We start from the raw sequence: 23,940 nt of genomic DNA on the forward strand, positions 1-23,940 counted from the left end.
AATATCGCATGGTTATTCAGAAATAAACATTTGATTAAAAAGAATAAAAAAGAGGATGAACGATTTCATGACAGTTACTGATTTGCGCATGCGCATTATCTCCACTCTCCAGTGTTGCAGCGTCAAGTTTGGACAGAGATATTAACACCGGACGTTGTATATTTTTTTCTTCACAATAAAAGCACCGAAGTATGGCCTTTTAGTATAATCATACGGGAGAGCAAATACGATTTTAGGGGTGTTTGTACGTTTAACCGCACGAAAAGTTAAATAGAGATTAAAGGGAGATGTGTTTCTTATCGTATTGTGGTAGCCTACAAAGCCAATATATCTTTAAAAAAATGTATTTCATTTTTGTTTTTCCAAATGATGGATTACAAAGGTCCGTTTGAATGGTACAAGTCTGAATGTTTTTTTTTTGTTTTGTTTTTTGTTTTTTTTAATTTTTGGAGGGCATCTTAAATTGATAAGAATGTAGGACCGGCATATTTAAGGTTTTGCCAGGGTTTTTTTTCCGGCCGGATCCCCGTAAGGTGGTCTTGGGAACGCACCCCTGTGAAATCTCTTTGTGAACAAGCTCTATTTTTATGCATTTTTATGCACTCTGGCATCTTATTTCCCCTGAAAAACTGTTGTTTTTTTAAAATTATATTTTCAATATGAATTATGAATTGTGATGTTAAAATAGTTGTTAGTAATTATTATTGAGTAAAAACAGAATACTTTGCAACTGCTATCATTAAAATTTAGAGAATTTTGAGGTTCTTGTAGCTACTTGATTATTTCCATTTTATGTTACCTTATACTTTTACTCCTTTACTTTATTACTACATCTCAGAGGGAAACCTTGAACATTTTACTCCTCAGCATTAATTTGTCTGCTTTAGTTACTTTGGAAACATAGATTGATAATACAAAATATAAGCAACTAATAAATGATTATGTCTAATCATAGATTAAACTATCCAGCAGTATATAAAACATTTAAAATGAGCTCCACCTTTACCAGCTGCAAAGTGATTACCTGTGTGCACTTTAAATGAGTGAGGTTGGACACAGGAAATATTGAGTGTATTTTGATGAATTTTAATGCACCAATTTGCACCTTTCCTGCATCAATTTCAGGTGGAAATGTATTCAATTTCGTCAAAATGAAACTCCTCTGCTACCTTTCTGTTTTCCTTGTGGGGAAAAAATGGACATGTTAAAATTTAGGGCAACATGTCCCCTGCGTCCCCCACCAAATACATGCCAATGCAAATCTGTCATGAGCAACACTTTGAGTAGCCGCATTCTGTGTGTCTTTCAGCAGTGTTTATATTATCTTTCATAGGCCCACATGTTTAATGGTAATTTAAATTTAATTAATGGCCTAAAATCTATCGTTTTCAGTCAATTTGAGATTCAAAAAGGGTTTAGGGGGACTTTATTTTGAAATATGCAAGCGGAAGTCGAAGTTTCATTGCGGGCATGACGCTGACACTTAGCGTTAGCTAGAAAAATAATGGCCTTACCGAGGTAAATTGCTAGTATGTCGTCTGTATTAAACTTAACATTTAAGAAGTCAATAGAGCGGACTATGTAAACTCTTAGCTCGACATATTTGTCCGCTACAGTGTAGCTTTGTAACATTACTTCACCGGGCATTTCGGTAGCTAACTGACGCTAACGCAGGGCGAGGACAGTGGTAACAGTTGAGCCATGACGCTGAGGAGAACCAGCCGCTATCTTCCTCGGACATGTCCACTTTTACTCGCCATCTTTCTGCTGATTTTGAGTGAGCAGTTGACGAGAGTGGCATCTGAATATGACCCCTACAAAATCCTGGGTGTAGGCAGGAGTGCGAGTCAAGCAGAAATCAAAAGGGCATACAAGACTCTGGCTAAAGAATGGTGAGTGACATATACACAGAGTCCCCTGAGTCCCCTGGCAGCAGGCCGGTACATTGTGACTGTAGCCGGGCAGCCCTGTTCAGTTATCAGGGTCCATCTGACATGTAAACTGGAGCTTGTTGATTTTAATCGTCACATGCTACTGTTACAGCATTTAACCCTGTGTGACCCTGATCCATGGTGTCCTGTATTGGCTATTTTAGGCACCCTGACAAGAACAAGGACCCTAAAGCTGAGGACATGTTCATCAAGGTTTCCAAGTCATACGAGGTGGGTGAAAATGCATCAAAACATCATACGCTGTTTCATACAACCCCCAGCTGATATTCACTATGTTGTCTATGTGTCTCACTCGGTTTCACTTTTTGTATCATTGTTTCTGTGCAGGCATAGCAGCACTGTCCTCTCACTTGTGCCTTTCATTTTCTCTTGCACACAGATTCTGTCTAATGAGGAGCGAAGGTCCAACTTTGACCGCTATGGGCAGATGGATGAGAACCAGCCCTTTGGCCAGTCACAGCATCATGGTTTCCGCAGCTTCCACAACAGCTTTTACTTTGATGAATCTTTTTTCCATTTCCCCAGGTACAGGCTGTCAATTAGTTAGGCAATATTTAGAATCAGAAAACACCCGGTTAAACATGTCCTATGAACTCATGCTTGTGAAGACTACATGAGTACTGTCAGCAGTTCTCTGAGAATACAGTAAATACCCTTTTCAAAATCAAAGCACCAGCATGCGTTAGACCAAATCCTTTTTGATGAGGGGAAAAGGTTGCTTTTCTTTCATCTGACAAAACGTTTCTTCTCCAAGTTCCAACAACTATGTTCCTAAGTATTTATTTTCCAGCATGCTGCAGTGTACAGTTCACAGCGAGTGGTGTAGGTTGGGCTCCTCCTTGTGTCTGCTTTTAGTTACTGATAACAACAAAAAGGCAAAACTACCATCATACTAGATCCAAGTTTTTTTAGTTGGAAGCAATTATTGCCCCAGTCCTAGATTTCACTTTGCAAACTTGTACAGTAAAGTTCTGTAGTTTGAAAACATAAAGTTATTTTATACAGCGTAAAATGGACAACAAATTGATTATAGTCCAATCATTTGCTGGCTATAGCTTCTCAAATGCAAGGGTGTGCTTGCTTTTTTCATTTCATAGGGTTAGGGATTTTTTTGCCTGTTAGTCAAACAAAATAAGCAATTTAAAGAGTGAAAATTTAAGTAATTTAAAATGAAATAATTAGGAATGCACAATATTGAATTTTTTGCTGATATCCAATATACTGATACATAACAGTTTATTTGGCCGATAACTGATACCAGTATTGATATACACCCACTTTTCCCCCCTTCTATCATCAAGTCGTTTCTGTAGTGGAATTAACATCATATTATGCATGCATACTGTTATCATGATGGCCCACCAGCAGATGGAGACATGAAATACAATGCTTTTGAATGTACGTAATATTCATTCATTGTCCAAAATAAGAAAAAGCATGATGGTCAATTCCAATAGTCCATTTTAAAGCCAATATAGGCCAAAACTGATGACATGTCTATATTATTGTGCGTCCCTAGAAATAATTGTTAGATGCAGACTTGATGTGTTCAGATGTCAGCCTAATATTTTAATCTTGAGACTGAAAGGAGAGAAGAAGGTTGCAATCTTTTTTTAGATTAACAAACTAAAGGGACCTATTAGTGGAATTTTACTTTTTTTTTGTCCTTTTTTTTTTTTTTTTACTCAACTCAGTGCACAGAGAATTAGAATGATTCAACAAATTGGAGTTATAGACAGTTTACTCTGGGGTCATGTCCTGACAGCACCCTCCAGGCTCTGTCTATAAAAAGGCTCACTGTCTTGCTTCCAATTCTCCTCCAGGTCCAGGGACTTTGCCGACAGTAAGTACCTGCTTCATCATGCGCAGTTTAACAGCGATGTCCTCCCAGACAGCCACAAGAGGCCGTACCTAATCAAAGTGACCTCTGAGTGGTGCTTTGCATGCATCCACATCGAGCCTGTGTGGAAGGAGACGGTGCAGGAGCTGGAACCACTGGGTAAGTCTGCTGTCACTAGACTCCCATCAGTCCCCCACACACTGTCTAGGATCAGGGTTGGTTTTCCTTAAAGCATCATAACATGAGGTTGACGTTTGCTCAGTTGCAGGCCATTAGGACCAGTGTAATTCCAAAAGAGCCAGTCATTTCATTCATTATTCAGCAGGGTTTATTTGTTCCTCTTGCTTTCCTGGAACAAAGAGTGAAGTCAAGAGAGGAATTCAACCCAATGTCACAATTGTCTGGCACTGGAGATGAATTTAAAGTTGTTGAGTTAATTCTGCTAATTGGAAGTACAGTTCACAGTGCCCTGAAGACCTAGTCTCATTCTTATTCTGTAATAACTAAGTGGCCTGCCCTGGAAAAATATCCTGCATATTTATGCACCCAGTGCTCTTTATACTGAAGTCACAAGTCATAACCAGTGGAATATTTATTCAGTATCTATGAAAATTGATGTGTCAAGATTTTTAAAAGCTGCAGCCTAAAGTTAGTGTAGCACACAAAGCTATTTTTAGTTTTGTTTGTTATAAATCCTATTGAAAAAATACTCTTGTTGATTTGTAGCTCTAGTTTCAAAGCAGCATTAATTACCCTTTTTGACCACACCGGGGCAGAACACCATGACCTGCATAACACCTCCTAATGACAAAGTCAGCTCAGAAACTACAACACTTACATTTGATTGTAGAGGTGTACCTAATAAAGGTGCTGCTGAGTGTATAATTGGTTCTTTAGCTGCGACTACAGTGTTAGCTAATTGCTAACTTTGTTGACGATTTGGTGCTGGCAGGTAGCTTACAGTGTGTATCTGTCGAGCTTCAGCACTTTTTTTGCAGAGAACAGCTGCCTTCTGTGGCTGGAAATGAGATCGATTAGAGCAGTGAGAGTGAACCGAAACAGTAAAGTTGCAGATTCTAAAAGCTAAATGCTAAAAAGTTACATAGAGTTGATGGGGACTGAGGAGTTGGGTGATTTTTTTTTATTTTTTGTCATCATAAGCAACACCTTTCACATTACTGAGTCATAACACTCCCACACTGCATCCCTTATCAATACCAGATGTAAATCCTTCTAACAGAAATCCAGTTTAGAGTGAAATCAAAATAAGAAAAGCATTTTCAAAGCAAAGTTTCAAAGCATTTCTCTCTGGTTATGTGAAAGCCAGCATTGGCTTGTTTTCTCTGCCGCTGTGGTATACAGCTCTATGGATACACAGGAGTCTGTGAGACACTAAAAACAGATGTATGCATATTTTATGAACCATATCCATTAGGCAGTCCCTCACTAATTTCAAAGACTGGAGTAAAAAACCCACAGCTTGGAGTCACTCTTCCTCGAGACTTTCAGTGTCTCTGTTTGGTGAAAGAGAGAATTCACTTTTCACATGTTTGTTGTGTTCATTATTTTACTGCTCAGCTTTCCTACTTAACATCTATTGTGATTTTTGCAGGAATATTGGTGCATCTTAGACCCATTGAATGTAAAATAACTAAAAGTGTAAAATCAGTTAGTCTAGATCTAGTACGTATTTTCCCTTCATTGTGGGAACACTTGTGTTTTGCTCTACTGTATCAGGTACAATAGCAGTCTATTTTTACTGTTACACCAGGTGTTGGCATTGGCATTGTGGACCTGGGTTATGAGCGGCGCCTGGCCAGCCAGCTGGGAGCTCACCGCGCTCCCTCCATCATCGGGCTGGTGAACGGCAGGGTGACCTTCTTCCATCAGGCTGTGGTACGGGAGCACCTGCGACAGTTCATTGAAGACCTGCTGCCCCAGAAACTGGTGGAAAAGGTAAACACTACTGCTGCATGTGTGTGTCAGTGAAGAATTTTATTTATTTTACAGTTATTACTCATCAAGTGTCGTTTTACAAATGGTAAAGTGGTGCGCTGTGATTTAATTTAGCAAGAATACATGTTTGACCTAGCTGCCATTGTTTCTCCAGATCACAGATAACAACTACCTGGCTTTCCTGGATAGCTGGCGTGCAGAAAACAAGCCCAGTGTTCTCTTGTTTGACCAAGTCCCTGTCATTCCCTTCCTCTATAAAGTAAGCAGTGCACACACACACACACACACACACACACACACACACACACAGGCACAGAGGTGTTGCACTAATTAGACTAAATGTTACAGTGGAAAACAGAGAGAACTGTTCAGTGTGGCTCTTCAGGCTGGTTAATATTCTGAGCTTTGGTGCTGTTTCCACTGATAAAAAAGAGAGCAGATTGATTAGACCCCGACAGCAACTGCAGAGGCATCTGTGGGAACAGCTGTTTCTCATTTACTAATGCATCAATATTTCCTCCTTTGTTACACAGACTTTACCCGATTAACCTATCACAGTCAGATGCACAGGCAATATTGTTTTAATAGCTCAGTGTCAATAAATGTGTTTAATAGAAACAGAGAGAGAATAATTCAGGGCCACTTATGGGAACACAGTTTCAATATCTGAGTTAAAACTACACAGTCATGAGTATATATAGAAGCAGCTCTCAGTCTGTTCTGACCTCTCCTCTTTTTTTACACCTTCTCTTATGTATTTTAATGTGTATATTTTCGAGGCTCTCATCTTCCCACTCCACTCTCCAGTTAACAGCATTTGCCTTCAGAGACTATGTGCGTTTTGGCTACGTGGACCAGGGGGACACGCACAACACTCGGCTACTGCGGCAGTTCAACATTAACACATACGCCCCCACCATGCTGCTGTTCAAGGAGGACACAGAAAAGCCAGTTGACATCATCCAGGTATAAAAATAAAGTTTGAAACAAGAATCCACATAATTGTTAATAATTAATTCTTAAATTAAGGAATTAGGTTACCAAATTTCACTTCTGATTTACTCAGACATTTCTTCCTTGCTGCCCTTCACATCTTCTGCACTCTCTCTCTTTCAGGCCAGAGGGATGAAGCGACAGATCATGGATGAATTCGTCTCCAACAACAAGTTCCTGCAGGTGCCACGGCTGGTCAACCAGCAGCTTTTTGATGAGCTGTGCCCTGTCAAGCAGTTCCACCGACGGAGGAAGTAAGACATTTTATGAGCAGAGTGCTCAGCATCTGGTCCTTTACTGAATATCTCTTCTTAAATTGACCACTTGTGTTATAAGACTTGATCAAAGCAGGCGTCTCTGTACTGCTGAACTGATGTAGAAAGAAAAAGAATATAAGCTAAGCCCCAATTTGACTTTAACATCCCATGGCCTCTGTAAGAAGCTTAAATCCAAACAAAATAGTAGGACAGGCATCACAGTGGTTGTCACTGTGAAATGAAATATTGTGTGACTGTGATTGGTCCGCAGGTACTGTGTGCTGCTGATCACAGGGGAGGACCAAGCCTTTCTCCGAGGCAATAAGGCCTTCCTGGACTTTGCATCGGTTAACAAAAAAGACGTGCTGCGGTTTGCATACGTCTACCAGCGTCAGCAGCAGCCTCTCTGTCAGGCACTTCTCCACAATCAGGCTGCACTCTCACCTCAGGTCAGTGACAGAAATGCAGTGTACACACATGCATCATTATTATTATTATTATTCTCCTATTGTACGCAAACTCACTGACATGCTCCTAAAATCAAATGTATGACACAAATGAACCCATCTGAAGAAAAAAAAAGGGCATTGGTTGCGTTTGGAAAAAAGTGGAAAAAAGTGTGGGGGAAATCATTAAATCTATGTAAGAACAACACATTATGGTGTAAGATCAATGTATTTGTTGAACAGGTCATAAGATAAATCAAGTACTCCAGTTTGATACATTTTTTGATGATTCGCTTATGTAATTTTTTTCCCAAAAAAACCCTCAAACTAATGACTCAGTTGATAAAGTCTGAAACAATTCAGCTATTGAGATACTTTAAGTCATAAGTCATTATAAAATGCTTTATTTTGTGTTATTATCACTGTTATAGTGCATTATAAATATTTTAAGTGTTAAGAACTGTAATTTTATGGTGCTACTAACAGATTATAAGTATGTTTATAATGCATTACAGACATAGGTGTCATTGAAAGTGTTCTAAAAAATAGTGAACAGTCATTGCAGTATAAATTAATATTGAAGACAATGTGCACTTGCTGGAAAAAATTATATTTAGACCATACAGAATTTGATATGTGTCAGATTACCGATATGTCATCCTGAGACTCTGCATAGCCTCAATTTACAGTACAAGTGTTTTTTAACACTGCTGACAGGTGGTGATTCTCGAGAGGCGGAGCCATGCTGGTAAGGTCTTATACCGCTCTGTGAGTGGCGGCTGGAACGGCAGTGAAGAAGATAAGTACCGTCTCCATGAACAGCTGGAGCTCCTTCAGAAAGACCCCACCTATCTGACTTCAGACGCAACCCTGCCAGAACTCAACAACGAGATGGCCCCCGTAAGACGCCGCAGACACACACGCTCACCTTAATTTGAGACCAGGGTGAAACATTTAACTGCATGTCATTGTTTTTCCCTTTCAACCTCCCCAGATTTTTATTATTCAGTGGATGAATGCCGCCTATGATTACATCCTGCAAATATATGATGACCTTCTCTACTCCAACTGGTAAGACGACACTCACACAGAGAGCCTGCAGCATTTATTGCAAACAAGGCAAAGACAGACAGGGTGGCGTACTTTTTGAAATTTATCGGAAGCTGAGTCATGCTTCGGCAACAAAATGTAGCCATAATTACCTGGTTCAGGCTCTGTATGTAGTGTGTTCCTTCATAGCTGTTATGCACCCCTTCAGAAATGTAGCCATATATAGAGGTTACAGGGAGACTGTGAGGAGTGTTATTGGTTTATATGGGCTGCTGTGTGTTTTCTCCTATGTGTCTCAGTAATAAACATTTTCTGTCCTCAAGGCGAGAGATGATGCCCATCCTGTCGTTGATCTTCTCAGCCCTCTTCATTCTGTTTGGCACCGTCATCATTCAGGCCTTCAGGTGAGTGCGCCATGATCCCTTTGCCGTCTGCAATGTTGTAATCATGTGTCGAAACATTTGACTTGAAATTACTTTGATTAAAAATGACATACTTAATGATAGTGACTGGATCTACAATAGAAATGTGTTATTTACTACATGATTATTCCTGGTTTTAGTACTGTCTGGATTCAGAACTATTGGTGTCCACACTGATGATTTCCGTTTTTCGCGGTGCATTTTCAGTGAGCCAGGTGAGAGCAAACCCCGCAAACCAAAGCCAAAGGAGCCGCCACAGCCTGAGGACGATGCATCAAGCAGAGCCAATACTTCCAGGTAATGTAGTGAAATGAGGTGAACATAAGATGGATGCAGAATACAGCAGGTCGATCTTCGGCAACCTACTTCATTTACAGCGTGAGCCACAACAGCAGAGGACAGGAAAATAAGGACACCAGAGAACAGTGTTTCCTAATTTTTCACACAGGCTGCCTGAGTGATGGTTTTTAAAACTTATTTTGCAGTTGAATGGCTGTTTATCCAACTGGCAGGACCACGGGGGGTTCGCGGTTTGCTAACTTAAGCACGTCCTTGAGTTGTCAAAGCAGCCCCCATAGCGCCGCAAGAAATGTTCACATTAATAATGAAACATGACTCAGCAGTATAGTGTTAATAAATTTGTATTTTCTGTCATGTGGCCAAGTGTACACAGTTATCTGCAGCAGGCTAATTTACAGTGTGTTGCTGTGATGATCAGATTTAAAGTTTTATATCACATCTTTGCTTTACTTTTGCTCTAGCCAATAGAGCAATACATAATGTCATGGAGATGACTATTGGTGCTTTCACAAAATATTTACACAATGAGATTTTTGATAAATAATGATCAGTAATGTGGATCTCATGTCTAAGTGGGTAGAAGCAAAACATTTAACTGCCAGAGAAGTTTTGAAAATTGCATCACTTTACTTTAATGTAGCCTTTAAAACCAGGAAAAGACAACACCGATGATATTAAGATATTAAAACTTCTATAGTTTCCATGTTTCTTTTCCCTCCGTCTAACTTTTCCTCCCTTTATCTTTCTAATTGACCCATGCAGCCGCCCTCCAAAGAAGGACTTTGTGGAAGTGACGGAGCTGACAGACATCACTTACATCAGCAACCTGGTCAAGCTGAGGCCTGGTCACATCAACATTGTACTGGTGCTCACTAACGCCTCCAAGAATGCCCTGCTCAGGAAATTTGCCAAGGAGGTTTTTTCTTTCTCTGGGTAAGTCTCAGCGCTGCCGAACATTTAGTTTATTTGTACATATTATAAAGAAAGTGGCCTCATGAATACAGACTATCCGAACACTGTTTACTGGTTTCTGTTTGATACATTTTGAGACTGGCTGAGCTTGTTAAAACCAAAGCTTGGTCCACTTAATAATCCTAAACTCCTCCATCACTACAGGACTCAGACACTCCACTTCTCCTTCCTCAACGCTGATAAGCACCGCCACTGGATGCCGTCACTCCTTCGCTCATCCTCTGGGAGTGAGGGCTATGTGGACGAGGATGAGGAGTCTCCAGACTACTCAGGCCACGTCCTGGCACTCAATGGCTACAAGAAATACTTTTGCCTCTTTAGACCCGTCTTCACAGGGGATGATCCCAATGACTCCTCATCTGAGACCTCATTCTCCTCTGACAGCAGGAGAAAGTCTCGGTCCAGGTCCAGATCCAGCTCCCACTCTCGATCCAGGTCCCACTCCAGGGAGGACGGGCCTGGAAGCAGGAGGGGCTCCAGTAGGGCCACCAGCATAGAAGTCCACCACAAGCTTGACAGGTTGGGACTGTGGATGGAGAGGCTGATGGAGGGCACCCTGCCCAGATTACAGGTCCCTGCGTGGCCCTCTCTCGGTGAAGCCACTAACTCCTCCGCAGAGAGCTGAGGTCACAAATGGTGAACGGTAGCGGATGTGCTTTTTGGTTTTGCCTCCTAATTAAGTTCTTAAGCAAGAAACCTGCAGGGCAGTGTTGCAGTTTTCGAGTCATTATTTAAATTCTCTTTTGCAGAGGTAGGTTGCCGCAAACCTGTTTACAGAATGTCTTATTTTATCTGGAGTCGTGTGCTACCACAAACCTTTAAACTGCGCGTATTGAGGCAAAGGTAAAGTCTGCGCTGCATGATGCTGCTTCATGCCTTCTGTGTAAAGACAGAAGACAGAAAAAGGGAGAGACTATATAGCAAAACAACAAAAGTTGCGGTACAGACATACACAGTCAATCTTAGCACACACAGCACAGGCGGAGATGAAGGCGGTGTACCGTCTCTTTTTATCACTCATTAACAGCCAATAAGCATTATGGTACAGACGTTAGCTGCAGCTAGCTGTGTGTGTTATAGATTAACTCCAGTTTCTTTTTAACTCTCGTCTCTGTACATTCATTAGGTGACGTGAGGTCATACAGCTCAGAGAAAGCGCAGTTGTTTTGCTCTACCTAAGTATGAACCACCAAGAGCCTCTAACATTAGCTTTGACCTGGAACTGATCTTTACCACTGGCAGCCCTCTATCATCCCTCTGTCATGAGTTTTTACTTTTGGCCGTATGTGGAAAAAGGTTATTACAAAAAAGGCTTGAAAACTGAGCCTGATGCACTGACTTTGTAGATAAATTATTATTATTATTGTTATTATTTAACTTTTAGGACCTTTCAGGTGAACGTAATGTTTGACCTTTGTTTGCTGTTATAGATATGACACAACCTTTTTGATTCCAGGCATTAAGACATAGACAATTTCACAGCATTTTAGGCAGCAATAATCAGCATAGTCACATAACAACATTAACATTTCGCAATGTTTTTTAAATGATTAACGATCGAACAGGATCATCACCAGGATCATTATGTTTTCCTGTTCAGACAAAGTTGCCATGTCTTGCTGCTGTTTTCTTTAGGGGTTTAACATTAACTATGCTACCAGCCACGTTTGAACTCTGATAAAGTGAAATATCATTTTGGGTCAGTGGCACCCAAAGTTTTTCCGTCTGCCTTTTTTGTTTTTATATTTACTTTTTATCCAGGGCTGGTTTTGCTTATTTAAGTTTTGTCAATTGTCTGAATCAGGGGGAAAAGATAAATCCTACCACATTATACTTGCCCTTTTAAAGCCTGTGCCCTTAAACCACTGTAAATGTCAATGCATGGAATACGTAGACCTAAAAATCACTAATAAATGTTTAGTGAATTTGCACTGGCATCAAAAATGCTTCACCCCGTCTCTGTCCTCCTTTTACTTTGTAAATGAATAATTTGCTGCTCAACAAATAATATTTGCAGTACACTGTAACTCGTAATCATTATTTTCTTTCTTGTATGTCCATGTGTGTCTATATCCAACTGTGAGAAATGACATAAATTATTAAAAGAAACTCCTTTTAAAACAGTTTATTTATTAAAATATGTGGATACGATACACCATTTTCCATCATACTTCTTTAAACTAAAGATTTCTATATACAACAATACAGCATTCAGTGGTGGAATGTAACTGGGTACATTTACTCAAGAACTGTATTTCAGTACAGATTCAAGGTACTTGCACTTTGCTTGAGTATTTCCATTTTATGCAACCTTATACTTCTACTCCACTACATGTCAGAGGGAAATATTGTACTTTTTACGGCGCTACATTTGCCTGACAGCTTTTTAGATTACAGTTTGTCATACCATTACTGTCCAGTGAAAACCATGTTTCTCCAAATCTCCAAGTTTTCCTTTATGTGTTGAGAAAATTCTAGTACTTCTTAAGCTAAATTAACGATTTAAAACCCTCTTGGTTGGGCAAACTTTACGTGGTTCTCACAGGACAGCAAAGCTACAAACATGATCTTACAGAATATGATGCATTGCTTTCAATTAAACTACTCAACAGTATACAAAAGAGTCGAAATTTGCACCACCTTGAACATCTACAACAGTCAATTGCAACACACACACATTAATGCAGCAGTTATATTAATCTAAAATGTCATATGTAGTAGTGAAACACTAACAGGGAACATTTTACAATCAATACTTTTGATGCTTCAAGTACATTTTGCCATTTTGCTGATAATACTTACATACAGTACTTTTACTTGAGTAAGGTTTGAATACAGGACTTGTACTTGTAATGGCGTATTTTCACAGTGTGGTTAGGTTATAGAACTTAAACATAAGTAAATTATATGAAAACTTCTTCCACCACTGGTTAATGGATCACTAATTAAAGCACAGTGAATTTTCCAGCAAATAGTTTGTCAATTACCCTCATGTTGTGTTTATTAATATTACAGATACACAGAGTAAATTTAAATATGACATTGTTTACAATCAGCAGATAAAAGAGTAAATATTTACCATAAATAGAATGACTGCTAAACATGAATACATTTTCAGCAGCATGTGCGTTTTACACAGTACATGTCAGGGTGGTTCACAGAAGCCACTCGTGTGTTTTGTGTCAGAATCCAGGGTCAGTACTCAGGAGAGATTTCGAACACTTTCTTCATGGACAGCTCTTCGGGGCCGAAGGAGACGGGCAGCAGCTCGTCCACAGTCATCTTCAGGTACGAGCCGTCTGGCTTTGACAGGTACACATCCCAGTTTGAGCCGAACTGCGAGGGAAATGACATGAAAAGGAAATTATGCAAGTGGTCAAGTCCTCTTGTAAAGCTTCCCTTGTTAATGATTTTTCAGAGTGGTCCTGACAATGAACGGTTAGAAGGAGAGAGATTGCATGCATTGATATGAATAAAAGATTTGGGAAGGGTCCAGTCACTGGACATTTTCAGGGGCCCAACCTTTCCTGTGAGCGCGCCTGATCACACACTACAAATTTGAGCAACTGCACCAAATCAATAGACCAGCAGAGATCATACCTCTCTTATGAACTGCCTGCAGCCACCACACGGGGAGATGAACTGGTCATTCAGGTCACTGCAAGGAACATAACAGGAAGAATGTAGTTGAGAATCAAAACAGAGGACATGTATTTATTTTGAACACAAAGACCTTAAGGCCTCTGTTATATTTCGAAGTGATAAAAGTATCTCACAGTGACGCTTTAATAATGAATCTAATCATACTACAGGTTCCCTGGCTCTCTTAAACTTTCCCCACTGTCTTCTATAGAATATTTACTATAAATCTTCATATTTCTATTAGTGTTGTTCTGTTCTATACAGTGTTCTCTCAAGGGTAATATAGACACCATCACAAGCTATTAAATCAGGCTTCTGCTTATTTAGTTGCAGCCATGGGTAGATTACTGAACAGGTCTATCAGGCTCAAACTCCAGGGTCCCAGGAGCTCAGGAAGCCCATACAGCTAAAAGAAAATACATTGCATAAGGTAAAACTATTTATGATTAATAAAGTCTTACTGTGTTTGCTATATGTGACACCATAGCTTGCTGTTTTGTAGGCTTTGTTTCTGTAAATATTACAGCTTAAATTGATTTCGTATTGGTTGAGAGTGGTGTATTTTGTTGATGTGCTGTTGACTTTAATTGAGTGCTGTAAATTGTTGAAATACAGGCTAATTTATTTTTAATAAATTAAAAATAAGACACGATAGACTTTGGTTGTGTGTAGTAAGCGAGGATGGATTGCTCAACAAGCTTACTGGGCACGGGCCCAGGGGCCCAGGCACCCAGGCACCCAGGCACCCAGGCACCCAAAAGGTCATGGGGCCCTTAGCTTTCACCAGCAAATGTCAAATAAACAGATAACAACAAGGAAAACACATTGAAACCACAAAAAGACACAACGAAACTGCGAAAAGACACAAAACAACCACAAGGAGACACAAAGTCACAGAAAAACAAAGCATATTGACTACAAAGAGTCGTAAAACCACCACAATTTGTGTGTCTTGCTCCTATGTAGGAGAACTGGCAGGGCCCTTTGCATATCTGTACCCAGGGGACCATTGTGAGATAATGCACCCAGTAGTAGTGGACAAAGTATGATGAGGTTTCATTATATCCGAAAGGAAACTGAGCAAAAGTGAAGTGAGTCATGGTTTGCTATTAGAGGAATGAGGAGTGACAGGAAAGACAGAGAACATTACGTACACATGGACATTACCTGGCAATTGCAATAGCCTTGAAGCTCCGGTAGCCTTCGGACACTGCCTTTGAGATAGCAGTCCTCTCAGCACATAGACCCAGGTTGTAACATGCATTCTCCACATTGCAACCTGCCGGGGACATCAGATATTTTAAGTGCTTTCGCTTCACTGAAATAAAACTGACACATTAGAGAGAAGAAAAAAAACACTGCAGTTACAAAAAGAGGCATTTTGCCATCAAAGGGGGGCTGTCTGTTTACTTCTCCTCTCCTGGTCAAATAGTTACTCAGGGGTCTTTGCACTCACCTCTGTTTGCCAGCTACTTGCCCCCCCCCCCCCCCCCNCTTGCCCCCCCCCCCCACACACACACACGTGTCTCACTAAGCTTTGTACAGTCCGGCACATGAACAGGAGGGTTCCGTCTATGCTGACAATGATTTGACATCCCTGTCTGTGTTTACAGCGCCGTTGATGCAATAACTAGAGGTTACATAAGCTCATGGGAAAGTTAAGATTTGTTGACGCTAAGAAATGTGATTCTTTTTAAACAATTGTAATAAAAAAAGACTTCTCCCCGAGAGGATTTAATGGTGAGCATGATAAAATGAAACCTTTCCTCTTTGAGTCCAGTCATTTCAACTGCCTGTTGTCAAGTAATCATTAACACAGTGCAGTGAAATGAAACTGCAATCAAGTAAATGATCAATTTCCTTGTTCTTTTAGAGAAAATTTTAACTACCTCCTTCTTCCCCACGTCAAAAGATGTTTAACAACAGCGAGAAGACCCAAGTTGCATAATGCTGTGGCTCTCATTTGTTCCCTGCTTGCAATAAGCTTTTGCAATGCTTCCTTTCAGATGTAGCCTGTGTGATTTATTTAATGGCAAATAAGTTGATAGATTAGATTTAGGGAAACACTTAAATGATAAGAATGCAGAATTCAGTGTTGTTTACTCAACATTAATGTTAAACTCAACTAACCTTGTTTTTTTCATGCCAAATATTTACTCTAATCAAACAACCCAAAGGCAAAGTTTTACTTGTATCTTACCTGTAAACACACAGTTGTCGAGGGTCAAGAGAGCCGCTCCCACTCTGAATTTGCTGTAAGGACAGTAGGCTTGCTGTTTTGCCTTCTGAGACTGGAGGATCAGCCTCTTGACTGTTTCCTGGGACAAGTCTCTGGAGCCATGGTCCTTAATATGCATTACCCCCCTGCTGAAGTTCACTTGGTCCATGGTTGCTCTTGGGGTTTGTGAGGTTGTTTTTGAGTCAGTGAATGAGTCTATTGTGGCTCAGCTTTAAAAGGGAAGAGGACAGAGGGAAGGAGGAGAGGGAGCAGTCACAGCCAATCACCAGCTGGAATGCCAACATGCTGTCATGAGGCAGTGAGAGGGGGTTTTGTTTTTGTTGCCATTATTCAGTTTGTGTGGATGTGACATATATACAGGAAGTTCAGACAGGATGATGTGACTCACCTATATGACTAAAGTTTGCGCAAGAGAATTTTCATAATTTGTGTGGTTCATGATCTACTGCACGTTTCAGTGTGATAGTTGGGCAATAAGAGAGGAGACAGTTTGAGAAAATATGTCTCTTTATTATTAAGTCCAGCTTCTCTTTGAGCTCTGTGTCAGTGGAGAAATGGAAGCTTTAAAGAGCAAAATGATCCCTGAAGTGATTCCCAAAATGAGTGACATGGTTTTCTATCATTTCTTAAAAACACTACAAACACAGTAGAATAACTACAAAATACAAAGTGCATTTAGTTGTGGTAGTATATCCCAGACTTTTATTTCAAAATAACCCTTTTTTAAAAGTGACTTCACTGTGTATTTTTACCTGCTTGTGTTTTGGGGTGTATTTATTTCTTCTTAGCAAATATATTCATGTTTATATGAAACTACTGGATAGAAGACAACCCAAAATAGGACCTCAGGGTCAACAAGGATCCATTCCAATCTTCATCACAGTAGAGTTTTAGGTGAGTTTGTCATTAAGAGTCTCATTATCTGTTCTGGATGACCCAATTGATCCATGCGAGGTAGTTTCTGACCTTAGTGTAGACGCCAGGGTAGTAAGCATAAGCACAGCCGATGCCCCAGGATACAATGCCCTCAAGTTTACCGTTACAGATAAGAGGTCCTCCTGAGTCACCCTGAGGATGGAAAGCAAAGGTTTTTGTTGAGGTCGGTACACATTTTAAAGGTCCAGTACGATAGGATTTAGTAGCATTTAGCAGAACTGAAATTTCTCCCATGTGCCAAGCGTGTAAGAGACCAAAATGCAAAAACGCAAATGGCTGTATCTGGCCAGTGTTTGTATATGTTTGTATGTTGTTTGTATGTCCATTCTGGGCTACCATGTAAACAACATAGTGAACTCTGCAGAAGCGACACTGCTCTGTAGATATAAACGGCTAATTCTAAGGTAACAACAACACAGTTCTTATTTTCAGGTGATTACAAACCAATGAAAAATAGTTACAAATATTATATACAATGGCAAATGCTACACACTGGGCCTTTCATGTAAAATCGCAAAAGAATTAAAAAAAAAAACAAATCTGATTTTTGTCAGTTTCCCATGTGATCATAGCTGAAAATGTGTGCTTGCTTTAATGCTAATTGATTGATGCAGAAAGCTTTTAACTCTGTACAAATCAATATTTATGTATTCACAACTGAAAGAATGTGAAAGTGGTTGTTCAAGTAAATCAAGTAAGAATTAGCACCACCACCATCATCTGCAGTTTTCCACAGCTCTATGGAGCTTTTATTTTTTTAACATCAGTGTTTTGGGGTTAAATCATTGTTGGCTCGTATCAACCTTGTGTCCAGCAGAAGCAGGCAGCTTTTTTCAGCAACAAAGCTCTAAAAAACCTATAAAAATCCAGCATGTAACAGCACACAGTCAAAATTTGTGAGCTGGTGAATGTAGTGAAGCATTTTGTAGCTAAAAAGGAGCAGCCTTCGTGTCTGAAAAACAAAGCCAGTGTTTAAGTGCTAAAAACTGCAGTACCTCAAATGGCCACTTGAGGCTGGCTCCAGAAGTCAATTCCCAGACATCTATGTTAAAATGCCCGACTTTACAGCAGAAATAAACATATTTATGAAGACGTGGCCACTTTGAGTGATAGTGTCCTCGCACTCTCAGTCAGCTCCACCCCTCGCTCCTCCACAGCTCTGGCCTCTTGTCCAGATATGGTTACTTCTGGCTCAAAATGTCCAAGATGGTCAAAATGCTAACTAGAATGCTAGAATGGTAGACCACAAACTAACGGATGACATCACTACAGGTATGGCTTTGTTTATTAGTTTTATACAGTTAAGGAGTACAAGGAGAATGAATGTTTCCAGGTCCCACTGTTTGCTTACACATTTGACAACCTTATAAGGTAATATGTCAATCCTGTGTTTACAGTTTGGTCCAAAAAAATTGACAATGCAGCTTTAACAGCATCCGAAAAATAAATGTCTCAGATGAATTGTTCCCTTCTTGCTATCATTTTGGGAATAGTACATGTTTCAGTCCTGTATCTTAAATTTAAGGTGGGACCCTAGACTATTTAAAAAACAGGGGGATGTAGCCACTGTGATGTCACCCATTGCTTTGTGTACTACAATGTCGAAGCCTTGAGTTTGGCACTTTGGCCGTCACCATCTTTGTTTTGTGGAGCCAGAAGTGACCATATTTAGACGACAGGGTGGAGCTTTGGAGAAGTGAGGGGTGGAGCTAACTTAGAACCCAAGGACATTGCTGTGGTAGCGACTTGTCAATCACAAGGTAGCCACGCCCTAAAACGTACCCTGCTTGATTGTCTATTTTCCTTTAAATGGGACCATATTTTACAAAATGAACATCATGATGTATCAACGAAGACTTTAAACTAGTGATTGAGACCATAAACTCATGCTGAAAAATGTTTATTGAGGTAATAAATAAAGTGAAAGCAGTCATTTTCTCATAGACCTTTATACAATCTGACCTCTTTTTGCGACCATTGGAGTCGCCCCCCGCTGTCCATTAGCAAGAATGCAGGTTTAAGGCACTTCCACATTGGCTTCACTTTTCCGACCTGGAGATAACCCCAGTCCTATAAAGTATCGTAGTGAATAATAATGTATCAGTCTCTGTGACATCTCATCATAACAGATCAATTAGCTGTTCCTTGGACTTAAACCTTAATGCCCAGCAATTGCACACACACACACACACACACACACCCTTTTTGCCTCACCTGACAGGAGTCTTTCCCACCAAAGTGAGAGCCAGCACAGACCATGTTGTCTGTTACCCTGAAGTAGTAGTACTGCCTGCAGTTGTCAAAGATGTTCACATCCACGGACCTCAGCATAGGTGACAGGCTGTAGCTGTTGAGCCAGGTCACACCCCAGCCGCTGACTGTGCACTGGGCAAGGTCGGCCAAAGGCGGTAAGTCTGGGTCGGGCAAAGAGGCCGGCTCGACCCTGGCATTGATGATAGCTGGACGGTCCAACTGACCGACAGAGAACATTTCCATCAGTCAGTCAACACAGAAAGCTATTGCTGAAGTTAGCAGTGTACAATTTTTATTCACATGCAAATGTAAGTAAAGAGGGTTGTTGCTCATCTAAATGACCCACTGTGCTGTCTAAAAAAGAATAAAATAAATAACACAAGAGCAGATGGAGGCAACAAAGGATAAATAAGCGCACCAGTGTGAAGCAGTTGATTTAGTAAACGAGTTGCTGTACGCAATGTAACTGAATCCAAATCAGGTCTCTGGTTCAATAGGGAGTAAGCATCATTTGTAGTGTGTTTCAATAGAAAAAATGTCACAGTGCACTGGAAATTCAGTTCCATTGAAAATCCCCAATATGCACAATAAAAAGCAATGAGTCAGTTTTCTGGCTGACAGGAAGTAAAGTACTAACAGAGCCTTCTCACTGTATCAAAGGCAGGTCAGTATTGAGGCAACTGATAAAATGAATCATGAGTAAAGTAAGCTCCACTGAATACTACTACTGATAAATCCATCAGGGTTATTTTGGCTTGCTGTCAGCAGTGGTAGAAAGAAACTCGGTGCATTTACTCTATTTAAACACTGTACTTAAGTACAATTTTGAGGTACTCTTACTTTTCTTAGGTAATTCCATTTAATGCTGCTTTAAACTATACTTTATACTTTTTTTTCATATGTTGCACATTATTTCTCATAAGGTATATTATCAGCCTCAAGAACACAATGCATTGTTTAGTGGAAAAAGATCATTGTATTTCAATTCCTATGTATAACATTTTTATTTTTATTTTTTTTTAAAGGAAAAAACATCAAGCAGTGTGTCATAAACATTTTACCAATTTTTCAGTTTAGATCAACATTTGGAAGAATTTAGTAAAATCAACTTTTTCACGATTCTGGTACTGCAGTCCTACCTTGTTTTTTTCTTGTTTCAAAATGCACTTATTGCTTTCTGTATTCTGTGACAACTTAGTGCTCCTCACATAGTATCAGCGATAATATTACCTGAGTAGGCTACTGAAGGACTAAAAGTCAGAACATGTCGGCGTCTACTGCATTGGTTTAGACCATGTTTTTAAGTAGACTCCTAACTTTATGAAAGGGCAATAATACATTTAGTGATAAAAATGATTTAGTGATAGAAATGAACATTTTCACATACAAAATGTTTTAAATTTACAAGTACAACTGAACTGATCAGTTGATTATCAGGAGATTAGTCAGAAACAATTTTAATTTTTAAAATCAGTTCATGGTTTCAGCTTCTCAGATTTGAAGATTTTCTGCTTTTCCTTTTAATAGTATTTTAGAATTTTTAATTATTTCAATTTTGGACTATTGGTTGAAAAAAAAAGATATTTTGAAGGTTTCACTTTGGGCTCTGGGTAACACCAATGATTGTGACGGTATTTCTCACCATTTTCAGAATTTTTACAAACCAAACAATCGATGGATTAATGGGGATCTATATGTGGGATCTATATCAAATCCATATCTGAATACGACACAATAGGCTACGACATAATCCACAGTCATCCCTTACCTTTATCAGCATGATATCATTGTCAAACGTCCAGTGTTGGTACTGGTAGTGCCTGACGACTAAGGAGACATCGAACCTCTGCTCAAAGCCCTCCAGCTTGTAGATGCTGTGCTCACTCAGGACCACCTGGATCAGGTGCCTCCTAAAAGAGAACAGCAATAGGAGAAGTTAATTTCCAAAAACTGTTAAAAGATGGTCTTAAAATGAACCAACAGTTTGAGTTATATTCCTTTAAAGGCACTACCCAAAAGCTTTGCGAGGAACAGAAGAAAAAAATTGAGATATTTTTGCCACTGAACCCTTCATATGCCCCAGGTGTACAACTGCAGTAACTCACGGTCTCCAGCAGTGGGCAGCAGACACCACCCACTGCGGGTGGACGAGGGTGCCTCCACAGAAGTGATGGTTCATGAACAGGAGGGAGGCCTGATACTTGACGGAGTATGGGTTCACCTCTGCACCCCCGATGATTCTCTTCCCGTACACACCTAAGAGCCAAAGAGGGGATTAGACACACAGAGACAGAGAGGCTCTGTAACACAAGATTAACTTGCAGCTTTTAGTTTTCACTCAGCTAGAGTTACATGAAGTCAGCCCTGTGTGACTGAAGGTGTGTTGAAAGGACAGTATGTACTGTAAATGTGTGCTCGGATGCCATTGTTCCTCACCTGTTAGAGCACTCAGGAGGAGCAGTGAGAGGTGCCAGGATGGAGCCAGGTTCATCTTAGAAGCTACTAAAAAGAAAGACACAGCAGAGGTGGTCAGTATCACAACAGCCGTGAGGATGATTAAGTTTAATCAGCCGCATTAACCAAAGTTGTCAAGTCAGAATTTCAAAGTATCAAAGATCATTTACAAGCTTAAATGTATTAAATTCACTCCTGCACACACACCAAAATTATTCCTTAATACTACATGAAATACAGTCTGCAAATTTCAAGATTGAACTTCATGTTTTGCATATTGTTTTTTTTAAATGACAAAAAAGTTGCCTTAAAATGAAGATACTGTTGCATTTACGACGTTTGGTCAGAGCTGTTGATAATACATGTAGATACAGGTACAGGATGGATAACGCAGGAAGATTAGCAGCCATCCTGAGAAGGCTGTTCACTCAAGAAAACCCTGGTAGTATGAAAACATAATGTCTCGACCTCTGATGTGTGTTGAGACATGAACCTCTAGAGCTCAGATCATCTTTGTTCAGTGGTCATACATTGTCACATTCACTCCAAAGTAAACTTATTTTTTCTATTCTGTTTTTATCTATTCAATTGATTGAGAAAATGTCACTAAATGCACTCTAATTGGTACCAATACAAAGCCGTCTCACCTTATCAAGAGTCAAGTGAGAAAACAGTCCGAGTCCAGCATCCACACACTGGCACTCACATCCTCACACACCCCGCTCATCCCGGGACATACAGCAAAGCTTGAGAACTCTCTCCTCTCTCCTTTTATACTGTAACGATGCCTGTCACTGTCATTGTTCCCTTCCATTGTCCACCATATATCCAAGTGTCTCTCACATGCAGAAAGCCAAGAGTGTGACCTAGTACATGATTTTTTTTTTTTTTTTTTTTAAAGAGCAGCCTTCTCTTTCATTACGCCTCTCTTTCTAAGGCCTTTGTTCTCACAGATTCAGCCTATTGTCCAGTTGGGGAGACAAAGTGAAGCTTTACAGGGATGAAACCCAACAAGCCAGAGAAATGATAGAATATACTCGCCAGACATGTTGTTGGTGTATCCAGTGATGCTACAGAGGGCAGTTCAAATGATGTCTGAGTATGATATATTTGCCCCCTAGTGCACTATCAACCTGAGACGTAGCAGGACATAAAAGCATTTATTCTGTCGTGGAACAAGGAAAAACCTTTTCTCAGAAATCCTGTTTAATTGGGCTGAGAGTGAGAGTGGTTGATCATATGTTTTGTACCTTGGTTTTTCCCTTAAGTCGACCTCGGGTCAATATGACACAATTAAAGCAAATAATGCCAAAATCAGTGCCACAGCCTGGCCTGTGTTCACGTTGATAAGTCTGATCCAGCAGAGAAAGACTGTCTTATAACGTGTGTCTGCAGTGTCTTTCTTCTCTTCTCTCAGCCTTTCCCATCTCTTCAGGTGTCACACTCACTTAGTTTCCCAGCAGTTTGTTTTTTTTCCACCCTTAGTTCCCACACACAGGTGTTTGGTCTGTAACTCATAGCCTCCATACAGTCTGCTCTCCCCAAGGTGTCTTAGGGTGAAAGGTGATAGCGTGCTCCGCTCTCCCTCAGGTGCAAAGCTGAGATGACAAACAGGATGCTTTTGTCTGCGTGTGTGTGTGTGTGTGTGTGTGTGTGTGTGTCTGTGTGTGTGTGTGTGTGAGAGAGAGAGAGGGAGAGAAGGAGACAGAGAGAGTGAGGCAGATGTCTTGCACAAAACTGCATGTACTGTATGTATAAGCGGTGAGTCTAAGAGGATCACGTTGCCAAAATGTGGTCAGCGCGGAGAAATTTAATTCTTTGCCACATCCAGACTTCTGTGTTGATATAAAAGGCAGATTATGTCTCTATTTGTCCATTGATCTAACCTCTATATTCACATTGTGCTGTGTTTTTATTGACAAAGCCAAACTAAGTATAAATGTTGTGTATTTAAAGGGTCAGTTTACCCAAATTGAAAATAAAAAACATTTCTGCCTCCTCTGCTATACAGTTGAAGTGAATGCATGAGTGTGGTGCTCAAAATAGTGGTGGGCAAAATGTTATTATATATTGTTAAACTGTCACTCATGACTGACTGTCATGTCTTGTCAAAAAAAAAAAAAAAAGTTTCTGGAAAACCAGTTGAGAGACAGTTTATGTATAAAACAACCAGACAGAAATGTGTGTTTTTGCTGAATGGCTGAATGTGTGCTATAATCAAAGATATG

At 40.1% G+C, this 23,940-nt stretch overlaps 3 protein-coding genes across 5 annotated transcripts; 1 reads left to right on the forward strand and 2 right to left on the reverse strand.

Moving 5' to 3' along the window:
• The first annotated feature begins 1,436 nt into the window (after positions 1–1,436).
• On the forward strand, positions 1,437–12,139 carry LOC126385441 (dnaJ homolog subfamily C member 16-like). Its single transcript, XM_050037159.1, has 15 exons — positions 1,437–1,892; positions 2,096–2,162; positions 2,332–2,477; positions 3,776–3,951; positions 5,564–5,748; positions 5,903–6,007; positions 6,556–6,714; positions 6,865–6,995; positions 7,270–7,447; positions 8,162–8,344; positions 8,439–8,515; positions 8,818–8,898; positions 9,124–9,213; positions 9,979–10,149; positions 10,333–12,139. The coding sequence occupies exons 1-15, from the start codon at positions 1,702–1,704 to the stop codon at positions 10,811–10,813; spliced, it is 2,421 nt and encodes an 806-aa protein (XP_049893116.1). The 5' UTR covers positions 1,437–1,701; the 3' UTR covers positions 10,814–12,139.
• A 159-nt stretch (positions 12,140–12,298) lies between these two features.
• On the reverse strand, positions 12,299–16,278 carry cdab (cytidine deaminase b). The gene is made up of 4 exons (XM_050037164.1): positions 16,031–16,278; positions 14,998–15,109; positions 13,789–13,846; positions 12,299–13,524 (listed from the first exon to the last, which is right to left on the reverse strand). Exons 1-4 carry the CDS (start codon positions 16,215–16,217, stop codon positions 13,384–13,386), a joined length of 498 nt encoding a protein of 165 aa, XP_049893121.1. The 5' UTR covers positions 16,218–16,278; the 3' UTR covers positions 12,299–13,383.
• A 104-nt stretch (positions 16,279–16,382) lies between these two features.
• On the reverse strand, positions 16,383–22,489 carry LOC126385443 (serine protease 1-like). 3 transcript variants are annotated; one of them, XM_050037161.1, is made up of 7 exons: positions 22,360–22,489; positions 21,695–21,760; positions 21,364–21,514; positions 21,027–21,168; positions 19,220–19,477; positions 18,968–19,075; positions 16,383–17,137 (listed from the first exon to the last, which is right to left on the reverse strand). In XM_050037161.1, exons 2-7 carry the CDS (start codon positions 21,747–21,749, stop codon positions 16,988–16,990), a joined length of 864 nt encoding a protein of 287 aa, XP_049893118.1. In that variant the 5' UTR covers positions 21,750–21,760; positions 22,360–22,489; the 3' UTR covers positions 16,383–16,987. The 3 variants fall into 3 exon arrangements, with proteins under 3 accessions (XP_049893118.1, XP_049893119.1, XP_049893120.1); XM_050037162.1 differs by having other exon boundaries at positions 21,695–21,757; positions 22,360–22,463; XM_050037163.1 differs by lacking the exon at positions 18,968–19,075 and having other exon boundaries at positions 16,543–17,137.
• Between the last annotated feature and the right edge of the window lie 1,451 nt (positions 22,490–23,940).

Source organism: Epinephelus moara, chromosome 24 (assembly GCF_006386435.1).
Source record: "Epinephelus moara isolate mb chromosome 24, YSFRI_EMoa_1.0, whole genome shotgun sequence".
In the NCBI taxonomy this organism is placed as follows: Eukaryota; Metazoa; Chordata; class Actinopteri; order Perciformes; family Serranidae; genus Epinephelus; species Epinephelus moara.

Bases quoted from the DNA above. Each gene is read 5' to 3' on its own strand.
- LOC126385441 (XM_050037159.1), top strand. From the start codon at position 1,702: ATGACGCTGAGGAGAACCAGCCGCTATCTTCCTCGGACATGTCCACTT. The intron at 6,996-7,269 runs GTAAGACATTTT...ATTGGTCCGCAG, and splicing joins CAGTTCCACCGACGGAGGAA to GTACTGTGTGCTGCTGATCA. The intron at 7,448-8,161 runs GTCAGTGACAGA...CACTGCTGACAG, and splicing joins AGGCTGCACTCTCACCTCAG to GTGGTGATTCTCGAGAGGCG.
- cdab (XM_050037164.1), bottom strand. From the start codon at position 16,217: ATGGACCAAGTGAACTTCAGCAGGGGGGTAATGCATATTAAGGACCAT. The intron at 15,110-16,030 runs GTAAGATACAAG...TGTCCCCGGCAG, and splicing joins CGACAACTGTGTGTTTACAG to GTTGCAATGTGGAGAATGCA. The intron at 13,525-13,788 runs GTATGATCTCTG...TTTCCCTCGCAG, and splicing joins GCAGGCAGTTCATAAGAGAG to TTCGGCTCAAACTGGGATGT.
- LOC126385443 (XM_050037161.1), bottom strand. From the start codon at position 21,749: ATGAACCTGGCTCCATCCTGGCACCTCTCACTGCTCCTCCTGAGTGCT. The intron at 21,515-21,694 runs GTGAGGAACAAT...TTTGGCTCTTAG, and splicing joins CCTCCTGAGTGCTCTAACAG to GTGTGTACGGGAAGAGAATC. The intron at 19,076-19,219 runs GTGAGGCAAAAA...GATACTTTATAG, and splicing joins GTGGGAAAGACTCCTGTCAG to GACTGGGGTTATCTCCAGGT.